General features: G+C 43.4%; 1 protein-coding gene across 4 annotated transcripts in view; it reads left to right on the top strand.

Annotated features, from left to right (window-relative positions):
- Positions 1–24777, top strand: part of FNDC3A (fibronectin type III domain containing 3A) — a 202150-nt gene that overhangs the window by 5960 nt on the left and 171413 nt on the right. For 3 of the 4 annotated variants that reach the window (XM_037893504.2, XM_037893497.2, XM_037893515.1), the window contains one exon: positions 21329–21457. In XM_037893504.2, coding sequence (XP_037749432.1) covers positions 21356–21457 — 102 coding nt within the window. In that variant the 5' untranslated portion in view covers positions 21329–21355. Of the gene's footprint in view, positions 1–21327; positions 21458–24777 lie in introns of those variants that run through there. The other variant, XM_043533044.1, reaches the window with a different exon arrangement.

The raw sequence follows: 24777 nt of genomic DNA, 5'->3' as shown, positions 1-24777 counted from the left end.
CAACTACATTTTTGTTCACTGAAAATTTTAAGTCTTCAGTGTTTTGATTAAAATTTTGAAAATGAATAATGGGTCCATTCTGAATGCTTCAGAAAGAAAACCAAACAGTCCCAAAGGCTTGTGTGAAATGTCACTTTTTCTGACTAGCCGTGGCTGAAGTACAGTTTAGCCTGACTTTATTGCTGGGATCAAACATAGTGTTACAACCTTGCAAAGTCCAAAGCTTTCGTTTGATTTGGGACCATGATGGATGCATTTTGGCCCTGTGTACATGGGGTACTACAGTTATTGGTTCACAAAACACTAAACTGTAATAGTGTAGATGGAGGATTGACCTGTATCCTTCTGACAATATTTGTTTGTCCACTGGTCCCTGGAGCAGCAGAGACTAGGTGTGTTACAGGAGAAGTGTACTTGGCGTCCTTCAGGACTGGAGTACTTTTGTACCTTTCTCAAATTACTCCTTTCTGACCCTGCATCGCCCAGTTAACTGAAGGAGCATTGGCCTCACATCAGAGGGATACATGTTCAGCTCTCCTTGGCTGGAGTAGTTGCTGGCTTGTGCGGGCTGGAGCTGGGGGTGGGAATGGAAAAACTTGAAAAACTACATACCCTTGAAGAAAAAGAGCATCTTGGAGAAGAAGGGGGAAGAGGCTCATGAAATCGCTGTCAACATCAAACCAGAAGGAGACCGTTTTTAAAGAAAATGTCAAATGCATATATTGCAGTTGTAAATGCCTGGTACATTACTCCATTCCTGGAAGGAGAGGGAATGTTACAATAGAACCTCAGAGTTACAGACGCCTCAGGAATGGAGGTTGTTCATAACTCTGAAATGTTCGTAAGTCTGAACAAAACGTTGTGGCTGTTCTTTCAAAAGTTTACAACTGAACGTTGACTTAATACAGCTTTGAAACTTCACTGTGCAGAAGAAAAGTTTTGCTTTTCCTTAATTTTTTTTAGTCGTTTAACACAGTACTGTATTTTCCTTTTTACCCCTCTGCTGCTGCCTGAATGTGTATTTCCAGTTCCAAAAAAGGTGTGTGGTTGACTGATCAGTTCGTAATTCTGAGGATCTACTGTAGTTTGACCTGATATGGCTACTTCAGAAAGGAAATACCCTGTCAGAGTTATCTAACCTCCATAGATTAGGAAGCCCAAACTACATGATGAGTAGGTGCTGGATGTCTAGTATGCAGCCTGATGGATGTTTAAATCCAGCCTTTGTCTATGCTAATTTAATAGATAATCTGCCCTGGCACTCTTACTGGGATAATTGCCCCTAAGAACTGTTTCCGCTGGATGAAGTGAACCTAATGGGGAGGTGAGGAGCCTGGGGAAAAGGCTTGAGACCAAAGATGCTGGGATGAAGAAGGGAAACTGTGGCTGAGAGTGAAATGCAAGGGAAGTATGAATTGGGTAACACACAAGCTCGAGACCAAATTTAGTTCTCTACCTCCATATCACCAGGGACTAAAGATGCTGTGGAGACTGCAGACTCATCCTCCTAAGGGAAGAATATACCTGTAAATTGCTTAGCCACTTCTCCAGGAATGTTGCTAAAACACCAATGGGACCTTGGAAGAAGCATACCTCAGCCAGAAGTAGTGTTGCCATGATTTTTGTCCTCTTGGGGAGGGGAAAAATAAAAATGAGGGAAGAAGAATCCTGAACAATAGTTAATGCCTCTTAACTAAAGGTCAGCCTGTTCTCACAGCAGCATGACTGTGACGTTCTTGTTGTAATCATTGTAGTAATACAAAATACTAAATATGTAAAAGGAGGCAGTTTAAGGTGTGGTAAGCAGACCAAACTGTTATAAACTGAGTGTGAGATCGCAGGCATAGTGTACTCTTCAGCTTGACCTTGCAGTTCTTGTGAGTGCTTGAGAGAAACTCTGCACAGTTGAGATCTTGCTGAGCTGAGGCAGAGTTGTGCCCTGCTCAGATCTTTTCCAGTCAACTGCTTGGAGAAGAGAAGGGTCTTGAGACTCAACTTCCCTATATTCCTCTCCATGGGGAAAGTGTGCAGCATGGTTGGCAGAGGATCCCTAGCTTTCTCTGCTCAGATGAGAGGATAGTCCACTTCCATTTTCTCTCCCTCTCCCCGCCCAGCCCCCCAGCTCCAAAGCCTGCTTTTGCCTAATGCTAGGGGGACTCCTGGCTTTGTGAGGAATAAGGTTCCTCCTCTACTCCTTGAAAGGCAACTGGAGCTTCTCTGAATATGGTTGCCAGGGAGAAGGCAGAGAGGTCCTTTTACTTCTGAGGGCATTCTGCACCAAAAAAATTGAAAATTCTGTGCAAAATATTTTAAAATTCTGCAAGTTTTCTTTTTCAATAAATAAATGCAGAGGCTCCAGCATGGCAGTGGGGAGCACAGGCCACTGGTTGCACAAAGGCGGGAGCTCACCCTGCAGCTCCCCGTCACCCACCCCTGGGACATGGACTCAGTGGTGAGGGCTGCACAAGGCCTGGACCTTCCCCAGAAACACCCTGGGGCCCTTCCCTTCTGCACCAGGTACCCCAGGTGTGGGGCAGGCAGGCTCAATCAGGCAGGATCCAAGTGTGAAGGCATCCAGGTGTGGGGTGAGAGGGTTCTGTGTGGGACACTGGGTGCAGGCAGCTCAGTGGTGGGGTCTAGGTGTGTTGGGATCTGGATACACAGGGGCTCGTTGAGGGGGTTCCAGGTGCTGGGGCAGTAGGATTCTGCAGGGGTTTCCAGGTGAAAGTGCTTGGGCTCAGCGGAGGGGTCTGGGTGTGGGGTCTCAACACGGGAGTCTGGGTGCTGGGGGAGTGGGGCTTGGTGGGGTGGGAGTCTAGGTGCAGTTAGTTGGTGAGGTCAGTGGCATGTGAGGACTCAGGGTGGTGCAGGGAGTGGGGCTTGTCAGGTTGGGGTTTGAGTGCAGGGAGCTCAGTGGGGGGTGGTCTGGGTGCAGGGGTGGGGGTCCAGAGGCAGGAGATCTGGGTGCAGGGGGACTCCAGATGGAGGGATTGAGGTTCAGTGGGGTGGGGTTCAGGTATGGAGTGCTAGGGGGGTTCTTGGTGTACGGGGTGAGGCTTGGCAGGGGTGTCTGGGTATGGGAGGTCCAGATGCACGGGTCTTGGGCGGATGGGGTGTGCTCCATACAGTGACCCCTCCCCCCAGCTGAGGAGTGATGGGTGCAGGAAGCAGGGGAGGATGCTGAGTTTCCTGCAGCTGGGGGAGGTTTCTGGGGGTGGGTCTGACATAGCCCCAGCCACTCCTTGTAGGGGAAGAGGAAGTCCTGTCCCCTTCTGCCTCCAGCTCAGCCGGGACTAGCAGCTGATCCCGGCTCAGGGTAGGATTCACTGACTGGGGTGTCTCCAACCCTGGAGTGATTTACGCCTCTGCCAGCTGCTCCGGGTGCCTGAAACAATGTCCCTGCGCTGCTAGGGAGTGGTGCGAGACTGCTCTTGCAGCTTCCTTTTGCTTCCCAGTCAGAAAGTCATTTTTCTGCGGGGAAGCAAAGAAATCTGTGGAGGACATTAATTCTGCACATGCATAGTGATGCAGAATTCCACTAGGAGTATCCTTTTCTGGAAAGGAAAGAGGCTTATTTGTAGAACCGAATAGCAGCCCCCAACCTGTAACAGAGAACAAATGAGGAAGGGAAACAGACTTATTGCAGGGAGAGAAGTACTGTGAGTTTGAGAAGTGAGGAAGATATGAAATGTAGCAAGGGGGAAATAGGGTGGTTGTACTAAAAACACTGGCACATTGGGGCTGAATAAAACCAGATCTTGGGAATCTTATTTGCGCATTTAACTTCAATTAAGATGTTTCATTAAGTGCCAATTCAAAGATTCACTTCTGTTCTGTTGGCTTCCTGAATTGTCATAGCTGGAAACTGGTGCAATCCATAATTTACAAAAAACTGTACCAAAATCTGAGGAAGTGTTGTCCATGAAGATTCCTTGTTTCAAAAGGACTCCTGCCAGGGCACTCTGGAGGCTTCCTTTCACTAGCTCTGCTGAAAAGAAATTTGTGGCCCAAAAACCTGTTTGCCTCTCAAGCTTTTCTCCTTATAAATTTGTTTTGTCTCCATAATATTTTCTGTTATCAATATTACTGCATTCTGTGTTTGGATAAATACTTCTAAATGTATTTAGCTTGATTAAATTCATATTTAGTCCTGCCACTTTCTGTTAATGATTCTCATTCCGTATTGTTATTGAGTATTTTGCAATGAACATTGATTTTTTTATAGTTTAACAGTTAAGTTCTGGTTCTGTTAGTAGCACACAGTTGAAAATAGTTATGTCAGTCGTCTTGTTGCTTGCACACCAACTTTAATTGATTTAAAGAAAAGGTTCATATTCAAAATCATCCAGCTTTTCTTTCGTAAAGAGCTTAAATCCTGCTCAAAGTACACTATTCACTGTCGTCAGTAAGCAAAACCAGGAGTCCTGTGTAGCACAGTCTTGTGTATTAAGCAGGGCTGTTGCCAGGCCTTGTCTCATGTCCCCTCCCTAATCTAGTATACTAACTATTGTATCACTAGTTTGATATTAGATTGATATTAAAGTAAATCTTATGAGTCCCAACTTCAGTTTTTCAATGTGCTTTAAATTTTTGTACTGAAGTTAGCTATTCTCTACAGTTTATCAGGAGGTAGTTTCATCTTTTCACAGCAAAGTAGGGAATAACTAGATTAGGTTTGTTTTTTGCTGCCTAGGAGGCAGATGTGGATTAAGTACTAAGGGAGAGAGAGATCTCTTTCAGATTAAGGAGATAAATACAAGTAGGCACATTGACAAAAACTGTAAATGTCTGTATATCACTGTAAGAAGATAAACAATAAATACACTAGAATACCTACTGATGGAAAGAGGACTTTGGCAATAACTCTCCTTCCTCTATCTTTCCATAATGTCTGTCAATGATACACTGTAATATCTGGCTGTAACTACGTAGACTCAGACTTTAAGGTCAGAAGGGACCATCGTGATTATTTAGTCTGAGCTCCTGCACATTGAAAGCCACGGAACCTCACGTACCCCGTCCTGAAATAGACCCCTAACCTCTGCCTCAGTTAGCGATGTCCTCAAATCATGGTTTAAAGACTTCGTTACAGCGAGTACACCATTTACACTACTTTAAACCTAAAAGTGACCTGTGCCCCATGCTGCAGAGGAAGGCAAAAGATGCAAGAGTAATACTGAACCTAAAAGATTCCATAGAATCTAATGAGAATTTCAGTGGTGAGGACTATGCCATGGAATACTATATTTCCATCTTATCCTCATCTTACTCAAGTCTAACACAATGAATAAAAAATGTACCTACAATACTGGCAGGATACCTTCTATTATTCTGAGCTCTTAGAGAGAAAACTTTCTCTTAGTTGCTTGTGAGAGGGATTCCTGAAAAGAAATGGTGAAAGAGGGCCAGGAGAGACAGAATTGAATAGTGTAATCTTTCGTCACTATTTATAGCTCACAGTTTCACTATGTGCTACGAAATGAGGTGATCCCATACTTAGTCCTGCCATGAGTGCAGGGGACTGGACTAGATAACCTCTCAAGGTTCCTCCCAGTCTTGTGATTCTATGACAAACAGTGTGTGGGTGATGAAATCTGTTTCTTTAACTCACAAAACAATTCACACCTGGGTAGGTGTCATTTAAAGGCTGTCCAGTCTTCTTGATCAGCCCTCTCCCTCCTCCCAATCCCAGAGACTAAGGCATGGTTTATGCTACAGATCTGGGTTGATGTAAGTCGCCTTGCATTGACCTATTAGTGTGTGTCTACGCTCAAATCTCTCCCATTTATGTAAGTGCCTCATTATGGCAGTACAGTAAAACTACTTCATTGAATGGTGTAGAGTCATGTTTGGCTTACTGGAGTTGATGCAGTGCAAGTGGGGATGCTGTGTGATCTGTGTTGAGCCTAACGGTCCTCCAACAGCTGTCCCACAGTGCCACATTCCCCGATTCAATGATTGTTCTGGTCACAATTGTCACCACTTCCCAGAGTTCAGAGACCAAAAGCTGCTCTTCTGCCATCTTAACCCCTTCCCCCCGTGTGTTTTTGAAACGTCTCTTCCTAACAAGCACACTTTGCACACAGCAAGAGAGAGTTGCTATTGCCCAAGTGACAATGCCAGCTCCCTGCAGTAGATGCATTCCTGCCTAGAGTAGACAGGAGGTGTTGGATCTCCTGGGCTTGTGAGGAGAAGAGGGTGTGCAATGCAGATAGCCATAGAAATTTGGACATCTACAAAAAGATTGCATGGGGGAGGCAGGCAAAGGGGTATGATAAAACAGGAGCAGTGCCATGTGAAAGCAAAGGAAATTCAGCAGGTGTATTGCAAGGCCAGGGAGCCAAAAGTTGATCTAGTCTGAGCTGCACAACTGCCACTTTTACTATAACCTGCATGCCATACTTGGCAGAGACCCCACGCACCCCACAAACCAGCATGGATACTTTGGAGGAGCCTGAGACAGAGATCTCTGCTGGGAACAGCAAGGAGAAGGAGGAGATGCCTGGGGGAGAGGCGGAATCCAGCCATGCTGAGAGTCAGAACTTGTTCAGGGCTCCCACACACAGTCCAGCCAGTCCTGCCATCTGAGCACAGATGAGCCAGATGAAGGGGAAAGGACTTTAGGTAAGCGTGTGCATACATTTTTCCTTACAATGTTGAAATTTAAAGATTCCCCCGCACCATCCTCAAGGTATCCTGACACAAGTATTGAATTTTCATCGTTTCTCTTATACGAGAAGATGTAGGTTCAACAAACAAAGGTAGAGTTGGTACCTGCTTTTCATTCCCCTGTTGGATTAGGTGGGGGGAGGGCATGCAAGCAGGGGCCTGGGTCCCCCCAATAATCCTCAGGGACACAGAACTCCAGCTCCGTGACGCAATGGCGGGGAGAGTGAGCTCCTCCTGGCCCTCGGGCTGTGGGTAAAAGAGCGAGCACCTGCTGGAGCTGGGACTAGGGAGGGAGGGAAAAGTGAGCTTGAGCCAGCCAGGGAGGCAGGGAGGGAGGAAGGGAAAAGCGAGTTTGAGCCAGGATGGGGGGAGGACGAGAAGAGCGAGTTGGTGCCAGAGCCTAGGGGAGCACAGAATGTAAATTTCTGTGCCAATATACAATATCAATAAAACTATTCAATCAGTATTTAATAATTACATAGTAGTTCCATAAAAACAACGTGGAGTCCTTGTGGCACCTTAGAGACTAACAAATTTATTTGGGCATAAGCTTTCGTGGGCTAGAACCTACTTCATCAGATGCATGGAGTGAAAAATACAATAGCAGGTATATTTATACATAGTACATGAAACGATGGGTGTTGCCTTACCAGGTGTGGGGTCAGTCTTATGAGACAATTCAATTAACAGTAGACTACCAAGGGAGGAAAAATCACTTTTGTAGTGATAATGAGGGTGGCCCATTTCAAACAGTTAACAAGAAGGTGTGAGTAACAATAGGGGGAAATTAGTATGGTAAAATTAGGTTTTGTAATGACTCAGACTGTCCGGTTTGGCCAATGTACATGGCAAAGGGGCATTGGTAGCACATGATGGCATATATCACATTGGTAGATGTGCCAAATCGGACAGTCTCCACGCAAAAGAATAAATGGACACACATCTGACATCAGGGATTACAACATTCAAAAACCAGTAGGAGAACACTTCAACCTCCCTGGTTACTCAATAACAGACTTAAAAGCGGCAATTCTTCAACAAAAAAACTTCAAAAACAGACTCCAACGAGAAACTGCAGAACTGGAATTAATTTGCAAACTGGACACCATCAGATTAGGCCTGAATAAAGACTGGGATTGGATGAGTCATTACAAAAATAACTGCATTCAAAAATAAAACAATGTAAAACTTTAGAACCTACAAGTCCACTTGGTCCTACTTCAGCCACTTGCTCAGACAAACAACTTTGGTTGCAATTTGCAGGAGATAATGCTGCCCGCTTCTCATTCAGTGTCACCTGAAAGTGAGAACAGGCATTTGCATGGCACAGTTGTAGCCGGCGTCGCAAGATATTTATGTGCCAGACGCGTTAAAGATTCATATGTCCCTTCATACTTCAACCACCCTGATGACGGATTCTACTTGATAACGATCCAAAGCAGAGCAGACCGACACATGTTCATTTTCATCATCTGAGTCAGATGCCACCAGCAGAAGGTTGATTTTCTCTTTTGATCGTTCGGGTTCTGTATTTTCCGCATCTGAGTGTTGCTCTTTTAAGACTTCTGAAAGCATGCTCCACACCTCGTCCCTCACAGATTTTGGAAGGCATTTACAGTGCAAATATTTGTAATAAAAAATAAATGTAAAGTGAGCACTGTAGACTTTGTATTCTGTGTTGTAATAGAAATCAATATATTTGAAAATGTTAAAATCCAAAAATATTTAAATAAATGATGGTCTGTTATTGTTTAACAGTATGATTAATCCTTGCAACAAAGCCCGTTGCCAACTGTGTCCACATATCTATTCAGGGGACACCATCATAGGGCCTAATCACAGCCACACTATCAAAGACTCGTTCACCTGCACATCTACCAATGTGATATGTGCCAGCAATTCCCTTCTGCCATGTACATTGGCCAAACTGGACAGTCTCTACGTAAAAGAATAAATGGACACAAATCAGATGTCAAGAATTATAACATTCAAAAACCAGTCGGAGAACTCTTCAATCTCTTTGGTCACTCGATTACAGACGTAAAAGTGGCAATTCTTCAACAAAAAAACTTCAGAAACAGACTCCAACGAGAGACTGCTGAATTGGAACTAATTTGCAAACTGGATACAATTAATTTAGGCTTGAATAAAGACTGGGAGTGGATGGGTCATTACACAAAGTAAAACTATTTCCCCATGTTTATTTCTCTTCCCCCTCCTCCCCCCTAACTGTTCCTCAGACGTTCTTGTCAACTCCTGGAAATGGCCCACCTTGATTATCCCTACAAAAGGTTTCCCTCCCCCACCCCCGCCACGCTCTCCTGCTGGTAATAGCTCACCTTACCTGATCACTCTTGTTACAGTGTGTATGGTAACACCCATTGTTTCATGTTCTCTGTGTATATAAATCTCCCCACTCTATTTTCCACTCCATGCATCCGATGAAGTGAGCTGTAGCTCACGAAAGCTTATGCTCAGATAAATTTGTTAGTCTCTAAGGTGCCACAAGTCCTCCTTTTCTTTTTAATCGCGCGATTAATCACAATTCTTTTAATCACTTGACAGCCCTAGTGTAAACATGTAAAAAGAATCTCTTTAGCATGCTTAATAATTCTGGTGGCCCATATACAGATCTTGTGGGTCATTGCCTAATTCTATATATTCTGATATCATCCTCATTCCTGTAATATGTGAGCTCCTTCCAATAGTGCTTTAAGCAGTGAGAGTAACATCTGCCACATGTGATTCATTCTCTGTGAAGGGGGAAAATTGTGTGGTCATTTTGTTTTGGTAGGATTCTGTTTTAGGGTTTTTGGTTTTTTTTAAATGTGCATGCTGTTTTCTGTGTGTTAGAGAAGGCACGATTGAAGAAGTGTGCCTCACACTTGAAGTGGAAGATGGCGAGGTTTGTGGTGGTGTATCAGCTCATTCTGCAGTCTTGGACCAGCCCCTGAGAAACCTTCTTGTCCTCCTGCACTGATGAGCTTTTATCTTTATGGTAGAAATTTCCATTGTGCCTGAGGAGTGGTGTTGCCTTTAGCTCCTGTGGGAGCCTAATCACAAAAGAACCCTACTGAAGAAAGTATGTGCACCAGCACAGCTCTCCACTGAAGCCCATTGGAAGAATAGGCCTGAGAATTTCTGATTCATGAGAGCTGGTAGCTGTAAGAGGATGCATGTACTGACTGCTCTACTGACCCAAGAAAAATTGGAAGATTCCCCTATCTTCAACATTTCCAATACATCACCATGCTATCTAGGCACAAAATAAAACATTATTTAGCATTGACTTCATTTTGAAGATTCCTGTTGTTCCTTTTATGCCCTTTTATTTGTTTTTCCTCTTTGTAGTTTTATTTTTTATCATAGTGGTAGAGCCCCAAGACTCCAATCAAAATCAGGGCTGCATTGTATTGGGAGTTGTGCACAATCAGGTGTAATTTTTAACGCCTTTTTTAAGAGTGTGTCCGGAAAATGGTTAGGTGAGAGCTTTGTCTGATCTTCAGTTCTGAAGTTTGGGGGGGCAGACAGGGGAGGGGGGCCTATCATGAACAGTGCTGTGGTTCCTGTTCTCAAGTCCTTGAATCTAGGCTCTGTCAATGTGAGTTTTGGTTCCCATTCAGTACTGTTATCTTGAATTGTTGTGGAATTAGAAAGGGTCTGTAAGATAGATAGGTCCTAATTTGTGGAGGGCCTTAAAGGCAAAGGCTAGAAGCAGTTTAGTTGTACAAATAACACTACACACATTGTGAAGCTCGGTTATGTGCTATGTTAAGAGTGACCAATGTGTCTTCTGCTTCTGTGATCCAGCTGATTTTATTGTTGGCATATCTCATAGAAGACTGTCATATGAATGTGCTGCTAGCGAACCAGATATGGAAGTGTAGATTCTGGTATCCATCTATACAAATGAGATCCAGAACTCATGTGTTTGACCTTTAATATATCACAAGGTGGCTGAGTAACTGACAGAGATGTGCATCCCCAGGAGTGCAAGCAGTGCCACAAGAATATGAAGTGACCAAAAAAACTCAGTGTTATAAGACCTGAGAAGACAATTGGTCCATTTAACTGGATTAAATCCTTCGGACTTGCTCCTCCACACAACCTGATGGCTTGATAGCATGCAAATTACTTCTGAGCTGGGTGGAGAAAGAGGAAAACAGAAACTCCATGAACCATAGGAACAAAGAATCGGACTGAGAGAAGTCCTATCCATTGCTAGCATTTCATGATCTCTTGGGGAAGACCTGTGCTGCTGACATGACAGCAAAAATAGTAGGTAAGCTGCTTCAGTGGGAAAAGAAGGTGTTAGACCGTCTAGGTATAGTAGGGCCCTACCATATTCATGGTCTACTTTGGTCAGTTTCATGGTCATTGGATTTTAAAAATTGTAAATGTCACGATTTCAACTATTTAAATCTGAAATTTCCTGGTGTTGTAATTGGGGCGAGGGGGATTGCAGTACTGCTACCCTTACTTCTGCACTGCTGCTGGTGGCGGCACTGCCTTCAGCGCTGGGCAGTTGGAGAGCGGTGGCTGCTGGCAGGGAGCGCAGCTCTGAAGGCAGATCCACCACCCCCACCAGCAGCACAGAAGGATGGCATGGTATGGTATTGCCACCTTTACTTCTGTGCTGCTGCTGGTGGGGCGCTGCCTTGAGAGCTGGGCATCTTGGCAATAGCCACCTCTCTCCAGCTGCCCAGCTCTGAAGGCAGCACAGAAGTAAGGGTGGCAACCCCCCAGAATAACCCCCTGCAACTCTCTTTTGGGTCAGGACCCCCAATTTGAGAAACTCTGGTCTCCCCTGTGAAATCTGTATAGTATAGAGTAAAAGCACACAAGACCAGATTTCACGGTCCGTGACATGTTTTTCATGGCCACGAATTTAGTAGGGCCCTAGGTATAGGGCTTGTCTACTTGGGGAGTTTAGTGCGGTGTAAGCTAGGATGTGAATTTAAAATGTACTAGCCACTCTGCACTAACTACTTACAGACCCCCCTATACTTTACTTTGCACTGAATATCATCGTGCACTAGCTACTCCACACTTGCTGCTCTGAGCTTTTTTTCCCCTTAAGGGTTCTGTATGCTTACAGCTCTGTATTCCAACTTAAAACCAGAGCACATTTATAACAGAGTTTCAGCCCGGGAGGAGTAAATAAATTAAAATGGTCAGTTGTGTTGGTTTTTTGGACAACAAATCTATTTTTGTATTGTAGGTTGCATAACGTCTTTTCAGTTGGTCAAATAAGAATCTCCATTATTTAGCTGTAGAGGGTTGAGAGCCATTAAGCTGTCTTTGTCAATTCTCATGTTAAAGTAAGAGCTTTTCCCTTGTTTGATACTAACAAAGACAAACTTGAAGTGAACTGAAAGGAAATTGTATTAAATATGCTGTTAATAATGAAGATCAGTACTGTTGTACCTCACGATACAGAAGATATAGCTGTGTTGGAAGAAGTTTAAACTAACATTGATAAAACAGGAAGGCTAGGTTAGCTGGATAACCTAGAAGCAGGAAAAAAAACCCAAATGAAACCATTCCTCGTTATGTTTCTCCTCAGATTATTAGAATCTACTGTCAGCACAATGATAAGGATGATGGTTGCTTGCTTCTGAAAGTCTTTTGAGTCTTTCTGAGGTGCTCTTTGAGTAGATAGATATTGGAGAATAAGCATTGTTTGTCTACTTCCTACATAGCAGAAAGTATGAGTTAGTTGTGATGACCTCAAAAATTGACACACTCTAATCAAGGCTTATTAGCAGGGAGGTGTGTGTTTTATTTTTATAAAATAAATCTTGAATAATTTTGTGCATTTCCTGCTCATTTAAAAATATGCTAACATAGTGTGGGTTTTTTAATTCAATTTAATTTTTGTATTGTGATGTTACGTTCCATATTCTTTATGGAAATATGCTTATGATATGGATATGGCATAACTGAGAAATACTTTATGCAAGATGGCTCATGTGAGATATCATTGGAAAGGTTATAATTTACCAAATGTGATTATCCAATTTGTATGCCTGTATCATTTCTGTATCTGAAGTTAGAAATATTGACCATGTATTTGTATTTCAAATGTGCTACTTTGGGTGACTCTCGCAACTAGCCCTTCAGATACAACAATGCAAAGCCCGACAGGGCTGATGGCCCATCAGCAAAAGACAATGGGCTGTGAAAGAGCTTAGTCTTCCTGTGGATGCTCCAGACAGGCTACGAGTAATGGCTGCTACGACACTGCTGAGACGTGTGACTGAGTCACCTGGTACTGGACCTCTCCCATCCCCCATTGGAATGCCAGTGTTTTTCCATGGAAAGACAAAGGGTTTTTGCCATACACAAATGCTATATAAGGTAGGGGAGTGACATCATCATGGTTCTCCTCTGCCTCCCCACCCAAAGAGACACTGAAAAACATCTAGAAGCAAGAACTGAAACTTGGGGGGATCAGAGTTGAGCCCAGGCTGGAAGGGCATCTAGCTTTTGAGTAATAATACCCGAAGTTTCAAGCTGCAGACCAGTGCAGCTGACTTTCAAGACACTTTGTAATCTACCTGTGACGATACTTAGGGTGAGAAATTGCTATTTGTAGCCAATTTCTTTAGTTAATCAAGCTTAGTTTGCGTGGTTTTTTTTGCTTAGTAATCTGCTTTGTTCTGTTTGCTATCCCTTTAACCACTTAAAATCTGCTTTTTATAGTTCATAAATTAGTTTTGTGTTTTATTAAATCCAGTTTATGCAATTTCTAACTGGGGCGGGGAGGGCAAGAAAGTGTGCATATCTCTCTTCACAGTGAGGAAGAGGGCGAATTTTTATGAGCTTGTGCTATGCAGATTTTTCTATACAGCACAAGACAATATACCTTTGGGCTTATCTCCCAAAAGGGGTGTGCACGTGAGTGCTGGGTGAGTCCTCTGACACAGAGCTGACTTCAGTCTTTGTCTGCGCCTGGATGTGGCCCTACCTGTGTATGGTGCAAGAGGCTGGAGAGCCTAATTCAGCAAAACAGGGAAAGGGAATCCAGGCTGGTGGAGCAGGAGAGGGTCAGTGAAACCGCAGTACAGTAGGTGGCATCCCGGGGGGGGGTCCAACCCATCACATGTATATATTTGATTCCAAAGCTAGATTAGTGTCGTTCAAAATTTTAAATAATTTTTGAAATACAGCGATACGATCTTAACGACAAGCTACATTAGTTTTAAAAATCAGGCCTAATAACACACAGTTCCAAGATGCAGTAGTCTTAAATTTCTAACTTTTCATTGCTGTAACACCTCTACTGTATAAATGTCAGAGTTTTCATAAAACATCAGATTATTATATACACACCAACATTACATTAATAAAATAAGTCACATATACAGGACTGCCCTGCATTGACATTATTCAGTATAAAACAAACATACAACTGAAGAAGAATTCTACACTCTACTCCACTGGTACTTGACACTCATAAGTTCTCGTTAAAATAATGGACCAAGGACTTCGGTGATAGCATTTTTTCCCCTTAATTAAGATTTCATCATGACTGTCACCTTTATTTTTTGCCCTATCGTCAGACTTTTTGTGTATCGTTACCATAGCAAGCCACTAGCCTTAATGATATGGTTGATAATGGGTTGTAGGTTTCCTTTGTTGTGCCGGTGTACTCTATCAGTTGTCGTGGGATTTACCTGCTATAAAGGAGCCATTAAAGGGTCACGACACCAAGGCTGACCATCTCCAAATTAAGCCTACTCTGCAAATTACTTCCTTGCTTTAAGTATTTGAGATACTATTTAGAAAATTTACACGCTCATCAATTTCAAGGTTGAAACAAAGAAAAAATGTTGTTTTTTTTAGCAAAGAGAACCACCCACAACAATTTTTGGGTGCTTATTTATATTTGTGGGGATGTATGTGATATCCCTTTTGCCTGCCTGCCCTCATTGCAAATGGGTAGTGACTTAAATGTATAAGACTATTACAAGAAAAATATGCTTGTGGTATTTCTGACCTAATTGAAACCACAGAGAAATCTTGTTCGAATTCTGCAAAATATAAATTAAGAGCCAGCCCAATTTCTGAATAGGAACAGTGGTTTCAAAATTTAAAATAATCATCAATTACATAGAGGGGTGTGTCTCCAACAGAAGGGAAGGGGAGTGTCTTCTATTCTCCCTGGTAATTAGTAGGTGGTCAGCACAAAAACATCTGCCCAGACCTGATTCTATCTATCATGTATTATTACATGCATGAGTGATTGTTAGCGTTTAAACAAATACTTGATTCTTACCCCCATCCTTTTTGTATTATTGTGTTCTACTGTGAGGTGTTTCTTGTTAGGGGAGTTTATTTTGTGGGTTTTGAGAAGAGAAGGACTACCCTGACAAACTGCAGAAGGACGCTCTGATGTTTAGTAAAAAGAAAAGGAGTACTTGTGGCACCTTAGAGACTAACCAATTTATTTGAGCATGAGCTTTCGTGAGCTACAGCTCACTTCATCGGATGCATACTGTGGAAACTGCAGAAGACATTATATACACACAGAGACCATGAAACAATACCTCCTCCCACCCCACTCTCCTGCCCACCTTGATTATCATACACATTGTGAAGAGAGTGGTCACTTTGAATGGGCTATTACCAGCAGGAGAGTGAGTTTGTGTGTGGGGGGGGGGGAGGGTGAGAAAACCTGGATTTGTGCTGGAAATGGCCCAACTTGATGATCACTTTAGATAAGCTACTACCAGCAGGAGAGTGGGGTGGGAGGAGGTATTGTTTCATGGTCTCTGTATGTATATAATGTCTTCTGCAGTTTCCACAGTATGCATCCGATGAAGTGAGCTGTAGCTCACGAAAGCTCATGCTCAGATAAATTGGTTAGTCTCTAAGGTGCCACAAGTCCTCCTTTTCTTTTTGCGAATACAGACTAACATGGCTGTTACTCTGAAACCTGATGTTTAGTGAGCTCTAAGGATTTGGTCAGGCAAGATCGCATGACACCTAAATAGACCATTAGCAGTTGAGCTGTAGGACTGTACCGAGCACCTGTTCTACTCTGTGCAGCTATCCCATCTACAGTACTAGGGAAGAGGCACAATGTATTTTATCATTGTGCTTGTTAGAAATGTGACCATACAACAAGCATCATGGAAAGGGGCACCATTTTGTGGAAGTTTTTAAAATTTGCACTTAATTGAGGTTTAATTTTAAACATCTTAGTTTAATTATTCTCTCTCAATCGTCAAAAAATGTATTAAACTTTTAAACTTTTGCTTTGTTTCTGTGCCAGCTTGTTTTAAAGAATTGTTCTAATTGATTGCAAAAATTTTTAAACATTAACTAACTTACAAGTATGTTCAATATGCTCTGCTAATATTAAGAAAAATAAACTCTATAGTTTAAAGGATTACCTTAATAATGCAGATTGGTGATCAAAGCTACCAGAGTCACTTCTCAAAGATCTCAAATTCCTTGCCTAACAGCATTTCTTCAGTTCCCCTTTTTTAAAAATTATATTAATCTGCCACTCACTCATGGTTCTCACCACTCCCGTCTTCATTACAGCATCCATTTTCCTCCTCCTTCACTTCCCCCCACCAATGCCTGCATTTCCCTATCCTTGTTACTCACCCTTGCACAATTCCCACCAGCTGGTCCTTTTCGCTTCTCCAGCCCAGTTTCCCCCCTCCTCCCACCAGCGTAAACCCAGTGCCTACATCCACACTCTTTTGTGCCACTATCTCTGCTGACATTTGCCCTAATCCTTGCCCTCCTTCTATCCTCTGCCTCCCACACACGTCCCTGCCATGACTTTCACCCCCTCATGCCACCATTTCTAACCTCAGGCCCATTCCCTTCCTTGCCTACTCTCTTTTCTCCTTCTCCTCCTCCTATCTCTGGAATGCCCACTTCTTCTCTAAAAAGATGACCACTATCCACAACCTCTTCATATCTCAGTTCCTTCAGCTCCTAGCTCTGTGTCTTGGATCCCATCATCTGACTGCCTCTGCAGCTGCCCTCTCTTACAGAGGACTCTCCTTCTACCACACTCCCAGCCCTTGATCGGACCATGGTTGGGGTGTTGGGCTTCTCCTTTCCCATTCCTGAAGCTTCCAACCCCTCATTTCTCCTTTTTCCACTCTTTTTTTTCCTTTTTTAAATAAGTGTCTGACTCTTCATCCCTCTCCCCCTCAGTGTTGCTGTCATCAACCATCCACCCAGTTCATCCCATCCCTATCAGCCTTTCTCTCTGATTTTGACCTCTCTCTCTCTCTCTCTCTCTTTTTCCTCTTCCTCATCCTTGCTGACTTCATTTTCCATGTTCATGATCCAGCTCACCCCTTAGCTGCACGTTTCCTTGTACTCATCTCTCCATTCAACTTACAGCCTTGGTTCAACTGTCCCACTCACCACCAAAAGGGCCATTCACTTGACATGGTCTTCACAAAGCACTGCACTCTCTCTTGTCTCTCAGTTGTTGAGTTTCCCCACTCCAACCATCACCAGGTCGCTTTCAGCATCTCCCCCCCGCATCCTCCTTTACGTCCTGTTACTCAGCCTTCCTGTGACTTCCAATCCACCAACATAGATAACTTCTCCTTTGCTCTTTTTTCCTTTCTTAAATTGATATGGCTGTTGATTCACTCCAAGCTTTGCTCTTCTCCACTCTGATTTTTACCCCTCTCTCCCATCGCAAGGTCTGCCCTGCCAACCCCCAGCCTTGCTCCTGCTTTCACTCTGTGAAGAGTTTCTGGCAAAAATCCCATGACCAGGCTGATTTCCTCCACTACAGATTTGTTCTCTCCTGCTTCTCTTCTGCCATCTGCCTAGATAAACAACTCTACCTCTCCAACTTAACTGAATCACATGCCCTCCTTCCCAGCCACCTTTGAATACCTTCGCAAACCTTTTCCTCCATTTGCTTCTCTCCACATAGGATCTCACTGATTTCAAAAAGAAAACTGACAAAATACGATGCAACCTTCCCCCTCCTTTTCAGCCTGCCTTCCAGTCCCCTTCCTACCATTCTTCCCTTCTCCTTGTCACAGACGCAGAAGTTATCTGTTCTCCTCTGATCCCTCAACTTACCCCAGTGACCGCAACCCGTCCCATCTCTTGATCTCCCTTGCACCCAGTCTTCTTCCTACCTTCCTCTTCTCATTAACCTCTCATTCTCTGCTGTCTCTTTCTCCTCACAATACAAACACACTTTATTTTCTCCCACTTTAAAAAAGCCCACCCTTGACCCCACTTGCCTCTTTAACTACTGCCTAATCTCCATTTATCTCTAAGCTCATTGAACATTCTATCAGAAGTTGCTTTCCTTCAGTTTCATAAAGGACCCTCTCTAATCTGGTTTTTGCCCCTTGCTCTCCACTGAAACTGCTCTCATCAGTGACTTCTAATTAATTCTTCCTAGCCAAAGTTCAGAACCAATACTCCATCCTTATTCTCCTTGACCTGTCAGCCACCTTCGAAGGCACTGAAAATGTTCCTTTTTCAAAAAAATTTCTCCTTTGGCTTCTGTGATTCTGTCCCTCTCTTGGTTCTTATCCTACTTTTCAAATCATTCCTTCATCGTGTCCTTCAGAGGGTACTCCTCATCCCACCTCCAACTTTCTGTGGGTGTTCCATAGGGCGCTGTCCTTGGTCCTCTTTTCTTCTCCCTCTAAACTTTATCTCTGGGTAATCTCATCTCCAGACTCAAATTTAACTACCATCAACTGTGTGGACCTTCATTCCAGATAACTCCTGTTATCTTCTGTACAAATTAAAATCTTGGTCCAGCTCTCTGACATCTCCTCATGGATGTCTACCTGTCAACCCAAGATTAAACATGGATAAAATAGAGCTCTTAATGTGCCCCCTAGAACGCTTCCTGCTACCTTCTTTCTCGATTACTGTAGACACCACCACCATGCTGCCTGTCATTCTCTTTGACGTCCTCTCATCCAAGCTACATCTAAATCTTATAGATTCCTTTCTGGATAACACCTCTAATATATGGCCTTTCTTGTCTATCCACTCATCTAAACCTCTTGTCTCGGCTCTTATCTTGTGTCTCAATTATTGCAACATCCTTTTTTCTGGCCTTGATAAGTACACTGTTTCCCTACTCCTATATGTTCAGAATGCTGGTATAAAGATGATCTTTCTAGCCCACCACTTTGACCATGCCACCTCTCTGCATCCCTCCAGTGGCCCCCACTATTCTGTCACATAAAATATAAGCTGTTCGTCTTCACTTTCAAACCCCTGGCCTGTCCCCCACCCTACCTATAATATCTCATTGGCGATCAAGATGTCAACTCTTGCATCCATGATGCCATCCTTTATTGCCCACTTGTTAAATTTTCAAACAAGCCCCTTCGTATTTTCTCCTGTGCTGCCCCTCAGGCCTGAAAGGAGTTCCCTGTAAATATCTGCAAAGCTACCTCATTCAAACCCCTCCTTTTCTGTGATACCTAAAAAATATTGGCAACATTTAGGTGATGGGTATGCTGAGACCACTAAACAATGGAATCATGTTGACCAATATTGTCTTGTTTCCCTGCACTCCCCCATCTGATTGTATCCAGCTGTTGTCTTTTATTTTATATTTCGATTGTAAACTTGACTGTGGGCAGGAACCATCTTTTTGTTCTGTATTTATACAGCACCTAGGACAGCAGGGCCATGGTCCATAACTAGGGCACCTAGGTGTGACAGTAATAAAATAAATAATAATAATAATGAATTGACATTAGATCAAATTGTACCAGTGCATTTGTTCATAACAATGCTAGACATTTGTGCACTTTCAAGCCTTTCTAATGTAACACAGTTCTCTTAGATGAGTTGTGAACAGTGAGGATTAAATCTTGGACCTCTGGGTCTAAAACCATTAGTCTCTACTGACTGACTTAAAAGGCTGACCATCTGTTGGCTCAGAGGCTGCAGTGAACTCATAAACCCCTGTGATTCAGCCACCAGAGGGGGCCAGAGACCTAAAGAGCAGAGATGGGCAAACTGTGGCCTGCAGGCCACATCCAGCCCGCGGGACTGTCCTGCCCAGCCCCTGAGCTCCCAGCCGGGGAGGCTAGCCGCGGCCACTCCCCCACTGTTCCCCCTCCCCCGGAGTTATGCCGCCACGCGGGCAGCAGTCTGGGTGGCGGGGATGCACGCTCCTGCAGGGCAGCGTGGCGGTGTGTCTAGCTCTGGCTGGGCGGCGTGGCTGCCAGACATGCTGCTCTGAGCAGCATAGTAAGGGGGTTGGGGCTGGGGGTGGGGGGTTGGATAAGGGGCAGGAGGTCCTGGGGGGCAGTCAGGGAGCAGGGGGCGGTTGGGTGGGGCGGAGGTGTGGGGGCGGTCAGGGGACGGGGAACAGGGGGCAGTTGGATAGGGTAGAGGTTCGGGGGGGGGGACGGAGGGGGAACGGAGGAGGGTTAGATGGGGGGGAGTCTCATAGACTTTAAGGTCAGAAGGGACCATTATGATCATCTAGTCTGACCTCCTGCACAACGCAGGCCACGGAATCTCACCCATCCACTCCTTTAACAAACCCCTGACCTATGTCTGAGCTATTGAAGTCCTCAGCTCGTGGTTTAAAGACTTCAGGGTGCAGAGAATCCTTCAGCAGGTGACCTGTGCCCCACACTGCAGAGGAAGGCAAAAAACCCCGGGTCCCGGGGGGCGGTTAGGGGTGGGGGTCCCGGGATGTGGCGGTCAGGGGACAAGGAGCAGGCGGGGTGGGTTGGATTGGGGGTGGGGTTCTGAGGGGGGCAGTCAGGTGGGAAGTGGGAGGGGTTGGATAGGGGGCGGGGGCCAGGCTGTTTGGGGACATGTGCACAGCCTTCCCTACCCGGCTCTCCATACAGTTTCGCATCCCGATGTGGCGCTCGGGCCAAAAAGTTTGCCCACCCCTGCTATAGAGTATAATTGTGGGTTACACTAGCACAACGGTTTTCAACCTTTCCAGACTACTGTATCCCTATCAGGAGTCTGATTTGTCTTGCCTACTAAGTTTCACCTCACATAAAACCAGCTTACAAAATCAAACATAGAAACACAAAAGTGTCACAGCACACTATTACTGAAAAATTGCTTACTTCCTCATTTTTGTCATATAATTATAAAATAAATGTATTGGAATATAAATGTTGTACTTACGTTTCAGTGTGATCCTTGAGACTGTTTTTTCACTTGTGCGACTTGTCTAAAGCTGAAGCCCTGCCACAAGGGGCTGAAGCATGTAACTTAGCTTTGTGTGCCCCCGGTGGTGTGGGACTCTGTGCAATTGCCCTGCTTGCCACCCCCTAATGCCAACACTGCACTTGCAAGCCCCCCAAACCCATCCCATAATCCCCTCCTCCCCATGTGCTGCAACCCTTAGGTTAAGAAACTATTATCTAGATGAGTTGCATACGCCTTGAAAGACCTTTGAGTGCCCCCAGTGGTACACGTGCCCCTGCTTGAGAACCACTGTGCTAGCATTTCAAAATAACCTTAAAGTCATATTTATGGAAAGGTGTGTTATGAAAAATATTTATACTGGTGCATTTAATTATCTTGTTAACTTTACTTTTTAACACTGAAGACTATTTTAAAGGATACTTACTATGAAATCCGTCTTCATGTATTAAAATATATAATATGTACATTATGTAATTTTGGTAGTTTTTCTTTACAGGTGATCCTGTGAATTAATGTACCATCAATGATGGCAGAACACCCGCCACTACTGGATAGTACTCAGATTATAAGTAGTGAAATTCCTCTTCTACCTGCCCCTATTGTTAGTGGCGATGGAGCACAACAGGTAAAGAAACTTCAATACCTTTGCTTTCTTTTATGCCATATATACAAAAGAAATGTCATTATGTACCAGCTGAAGAGGTGGGATATTTGAAAAGCTCCAAATCCTGAAAAACGCCAAAATGCTCATTAGCAAATGTCGTGAAAATAATAGTCATACCATTCTGATATCTCTTGAGAAGTCAGTGTAGATCTAGGCTCACTGTGTTTTGTTCACTTATTAGGCTGTGGAATAGAGAAACTACAGTCTGGGTGCTGCAGGTGCCAGATTTTGATCCTTTTCTTAAGACATTTACATTGCCTATAGAGATGGTATATATTTCCAGAAACTTTTTGGTATTTAGGATGAGAGCCTGTTAGCTATTATCATAGAGTTTAAGGCCAAAATGGACAACCAGATCATCTAGTTTGATCTCCTGTATATCACAGGTCACAAACACCACCCAGCACCCACACACTAAACCCAACAACTGAAATTAGACTGAAGTATTACAGCCCAGAAGAGACTAAACTGTTGTGTGCCACAGGTAGAGACTAGGCAGTACCGAGATGCACCAATGCCAGAGTTTCCTGAAATGGCAGGGAATTGATTAAGTGAGATATACCCAGATAATTCCTGCAAATAACCCACATCCCATGCTGCAGAGGAAGGCAAAAACCCTAGGTCACTGTGGGTCTGACCTGGGGGAAAATTCCTTTCCAACCCCACATATGATGATCAGTTACACCCTAAGCATGTGAGCAAGAACCAGCTAGCTAAGCCCATGAGAGAAAGAATCCTCAGTGCTACCTCGGAGTACTGGCCCACCCTGTCTTGTCCCCCATCTCCAGCCATGGCCCTATCTGATCCTTCAGAGGAAGGAGACAAAAAACAAAAAAAAAAGAGAATACATTGATGGGTGAGGAGTGTGTGGAAATCCCTTCCTGATCCTTGCAATTGGCCAGTTGAAGCCCTGAAGCTTGAGATTTGAGGGGCATAAGACATAAATCAGAAGGGACCCCCAGAGCTGCCAAGCCCTGCCCCCACCATCACATGCAACCCTATCATATAATCCCATTCATAAATTTATCCATCTCTCTCTCTCTCAAAACTAAGGTGTTTGCACCCACAACTCCTATTGGGAGGCTGTTCCAGAATCTCACTCCTCTGAAGGTTTCTAACCTTCTTCTAATTTCCAGCCTGAATTTGGTCACAAGCAGTTTATACCCATTTTGTTCTTGTGCCAACATTGTCCTTTAGCTTAAATAGCTCTTAATCCTCTGTGGTTCCCTTTTCAGCCTTCTTTTCATTAGGCTAAAACAAGCCAAGGTCTTCCAGTCCCCTCTCCTAACATAGGCCCTACATTCCCCGAATCATCCTTGTAGCTCTTCTCTGCACCTGTTCTAGAAAGATGAATTCAAACTGGAACATGGGCAACCAGAATTCTATGCCATATTCCAAATTAGTTCTTACCAGTGCCTTGTACAATGGTATTAATATGTCTGTATCTGTACTGAAGATGCCATGATCCATCTTAGGATCACATTTGCCTTTTTTTGCAGCTGCATCACATTGGTGACTCAGTCATTCTGTGATTGACCAACACACTCAGGTCACTTTTCTTATCTGTCACAACTGATGAGCCAACAGCTTTTGATAGAAATTCTTCTTATTAAAGCTTAAATGCATAACCTTGCACTTTGTACTATTGAATTTCATTCCATTTCTGTGCACAGTCTTCCTCACTGAAACCATTTCTGTTGCCATCTTCCTGGCTTTATACTAGCCCAGGCCACACCTACTGAGCTAAGCTTCATCTTCCAGTCATGGGTTGCTTCTCCAGCCTCATCCCTGCATGTGCAGCATTTCACATTAATTGGCCCTTCTTTCTCAGCTTCCTTATCCCTTTCAGAACTGATGTGTGATAAACATCCCATCACACTGGGACAGTCTATACCCTAGTAAACCCATCTTGCATTACATCTCCTTTTCTGTTTACCTCCATACATTTAATTATTCTTTCCTTTGCAATTTGTTCTAAAATCTTGCATATTACTGAGATCAGACTAACAGAGCTGTAAATGCCCATAAGCATAGGTACGACATTAGCTATCCTCCAGTCATGCAGTAGTACCCCAAATAGATTTATTTAAAATCCTTGCTACTAGAGAATTTGCAATCTCGTGCCATTTTTTTCAGTATTTCGGGGTGGAAATTGTCTGGTCCCCCCGATTTGAGAGCATTAAACTCTTCAAGTTTTTCTTCCACCTCTGTTGTGGTCATACCTATTTCTATGCACTCATTTCTATCAGCCATCCTGCCTTCGTACTCATGTTCCATATTATCATCCTTATTGAAAACAGAGACATTGTATTAATTTAGTTTTGGGGCATACTTAGATTACCTTTAATCTTCTCCCTATCCACACTGCACACAGACCTCATCCTTCTTCATTCTATTTTTATGTATATAACGAAAAAACCTCTTACTACTTATATTCATTTCCTTGGGAAGAACTAAGCCTGGCTTTTAGCAATTCTCACTTTATACAATTTCTAACCTCCAAGATATAGCTTTCTTCACTGATCAATCTTTTTCCATTTGCTGTGGGCTTTCAGCTTACTCCTAGTAACCTTTTTGAGATAATTATTCATCCAGACAGCTCTGGAGTCTTTTCCTACAAGTTTTTACCCCCTTGCTTGGGATGCAAATTAAAGATAATTAGTGTATAGTTGATTTAAAAGAAATTCTAAGCCTCCTCCACATTGAAGCCCTTGACCTCTTTAGTCCAGGTGACTTCTTTAATTCCCTTAGTTTCCCAAAATCTGCCCTTTTGAAATAAAAAAATGTCCTTGATGACCCAGTTTTGATTATCCTTCCATTTAATTTAAACTGAATCATCTTGTGATCAGTCAATCCAAGGTTATTTCCTATGACCAGCTGTTCTATGATGCCCTCACTACTTAACAAAACCAAATCTAAAATTGCATCCCTTCTTGTTGGTTCAGTGATGATTTGATGAAGGAAACTGACTTATATCACATCCAGGAGTAAGTGGGCCCTACCAGTATTAGTAGTACTTGTTCTCAAATCTATGTCCGGGAAATTAAAGTCTCACACACACAATGACACAATTCCTGATAGTATTTATCTCAGAATTCACAGATCCACTACTCCCAAAGAAATAGTACGCACCAGTTTACCAGTTTCACCTCAGGATCACGGTTCCACTCAAATAGCATCATTTAGATTTGTTTATATTGAAAACAAGTACAAGTTTATTTAATAAAGAACAGAGATTTGAGAAGAAGCAAGTAGAGTTAATTGAAACAAATGATTACATG

The sequence above is a fragment of the Chelonia mydas genome, chromosome 1 (assembly GCF_015237465.2).
Source record: "Chelonia mydas isolate rCheMyd1 chromosome 1, rCheMyd1.pri.v2, whole genome shotgun sequence".
Lineage (NCBI taxonomy): Eukaryota > Metazoa > Chordata > Testudines > Cheloniidae > Chelonia > Chelonia mydas.
This window is presented reverse-complemented; position numbering and strand designations above follow the sequence as displayed.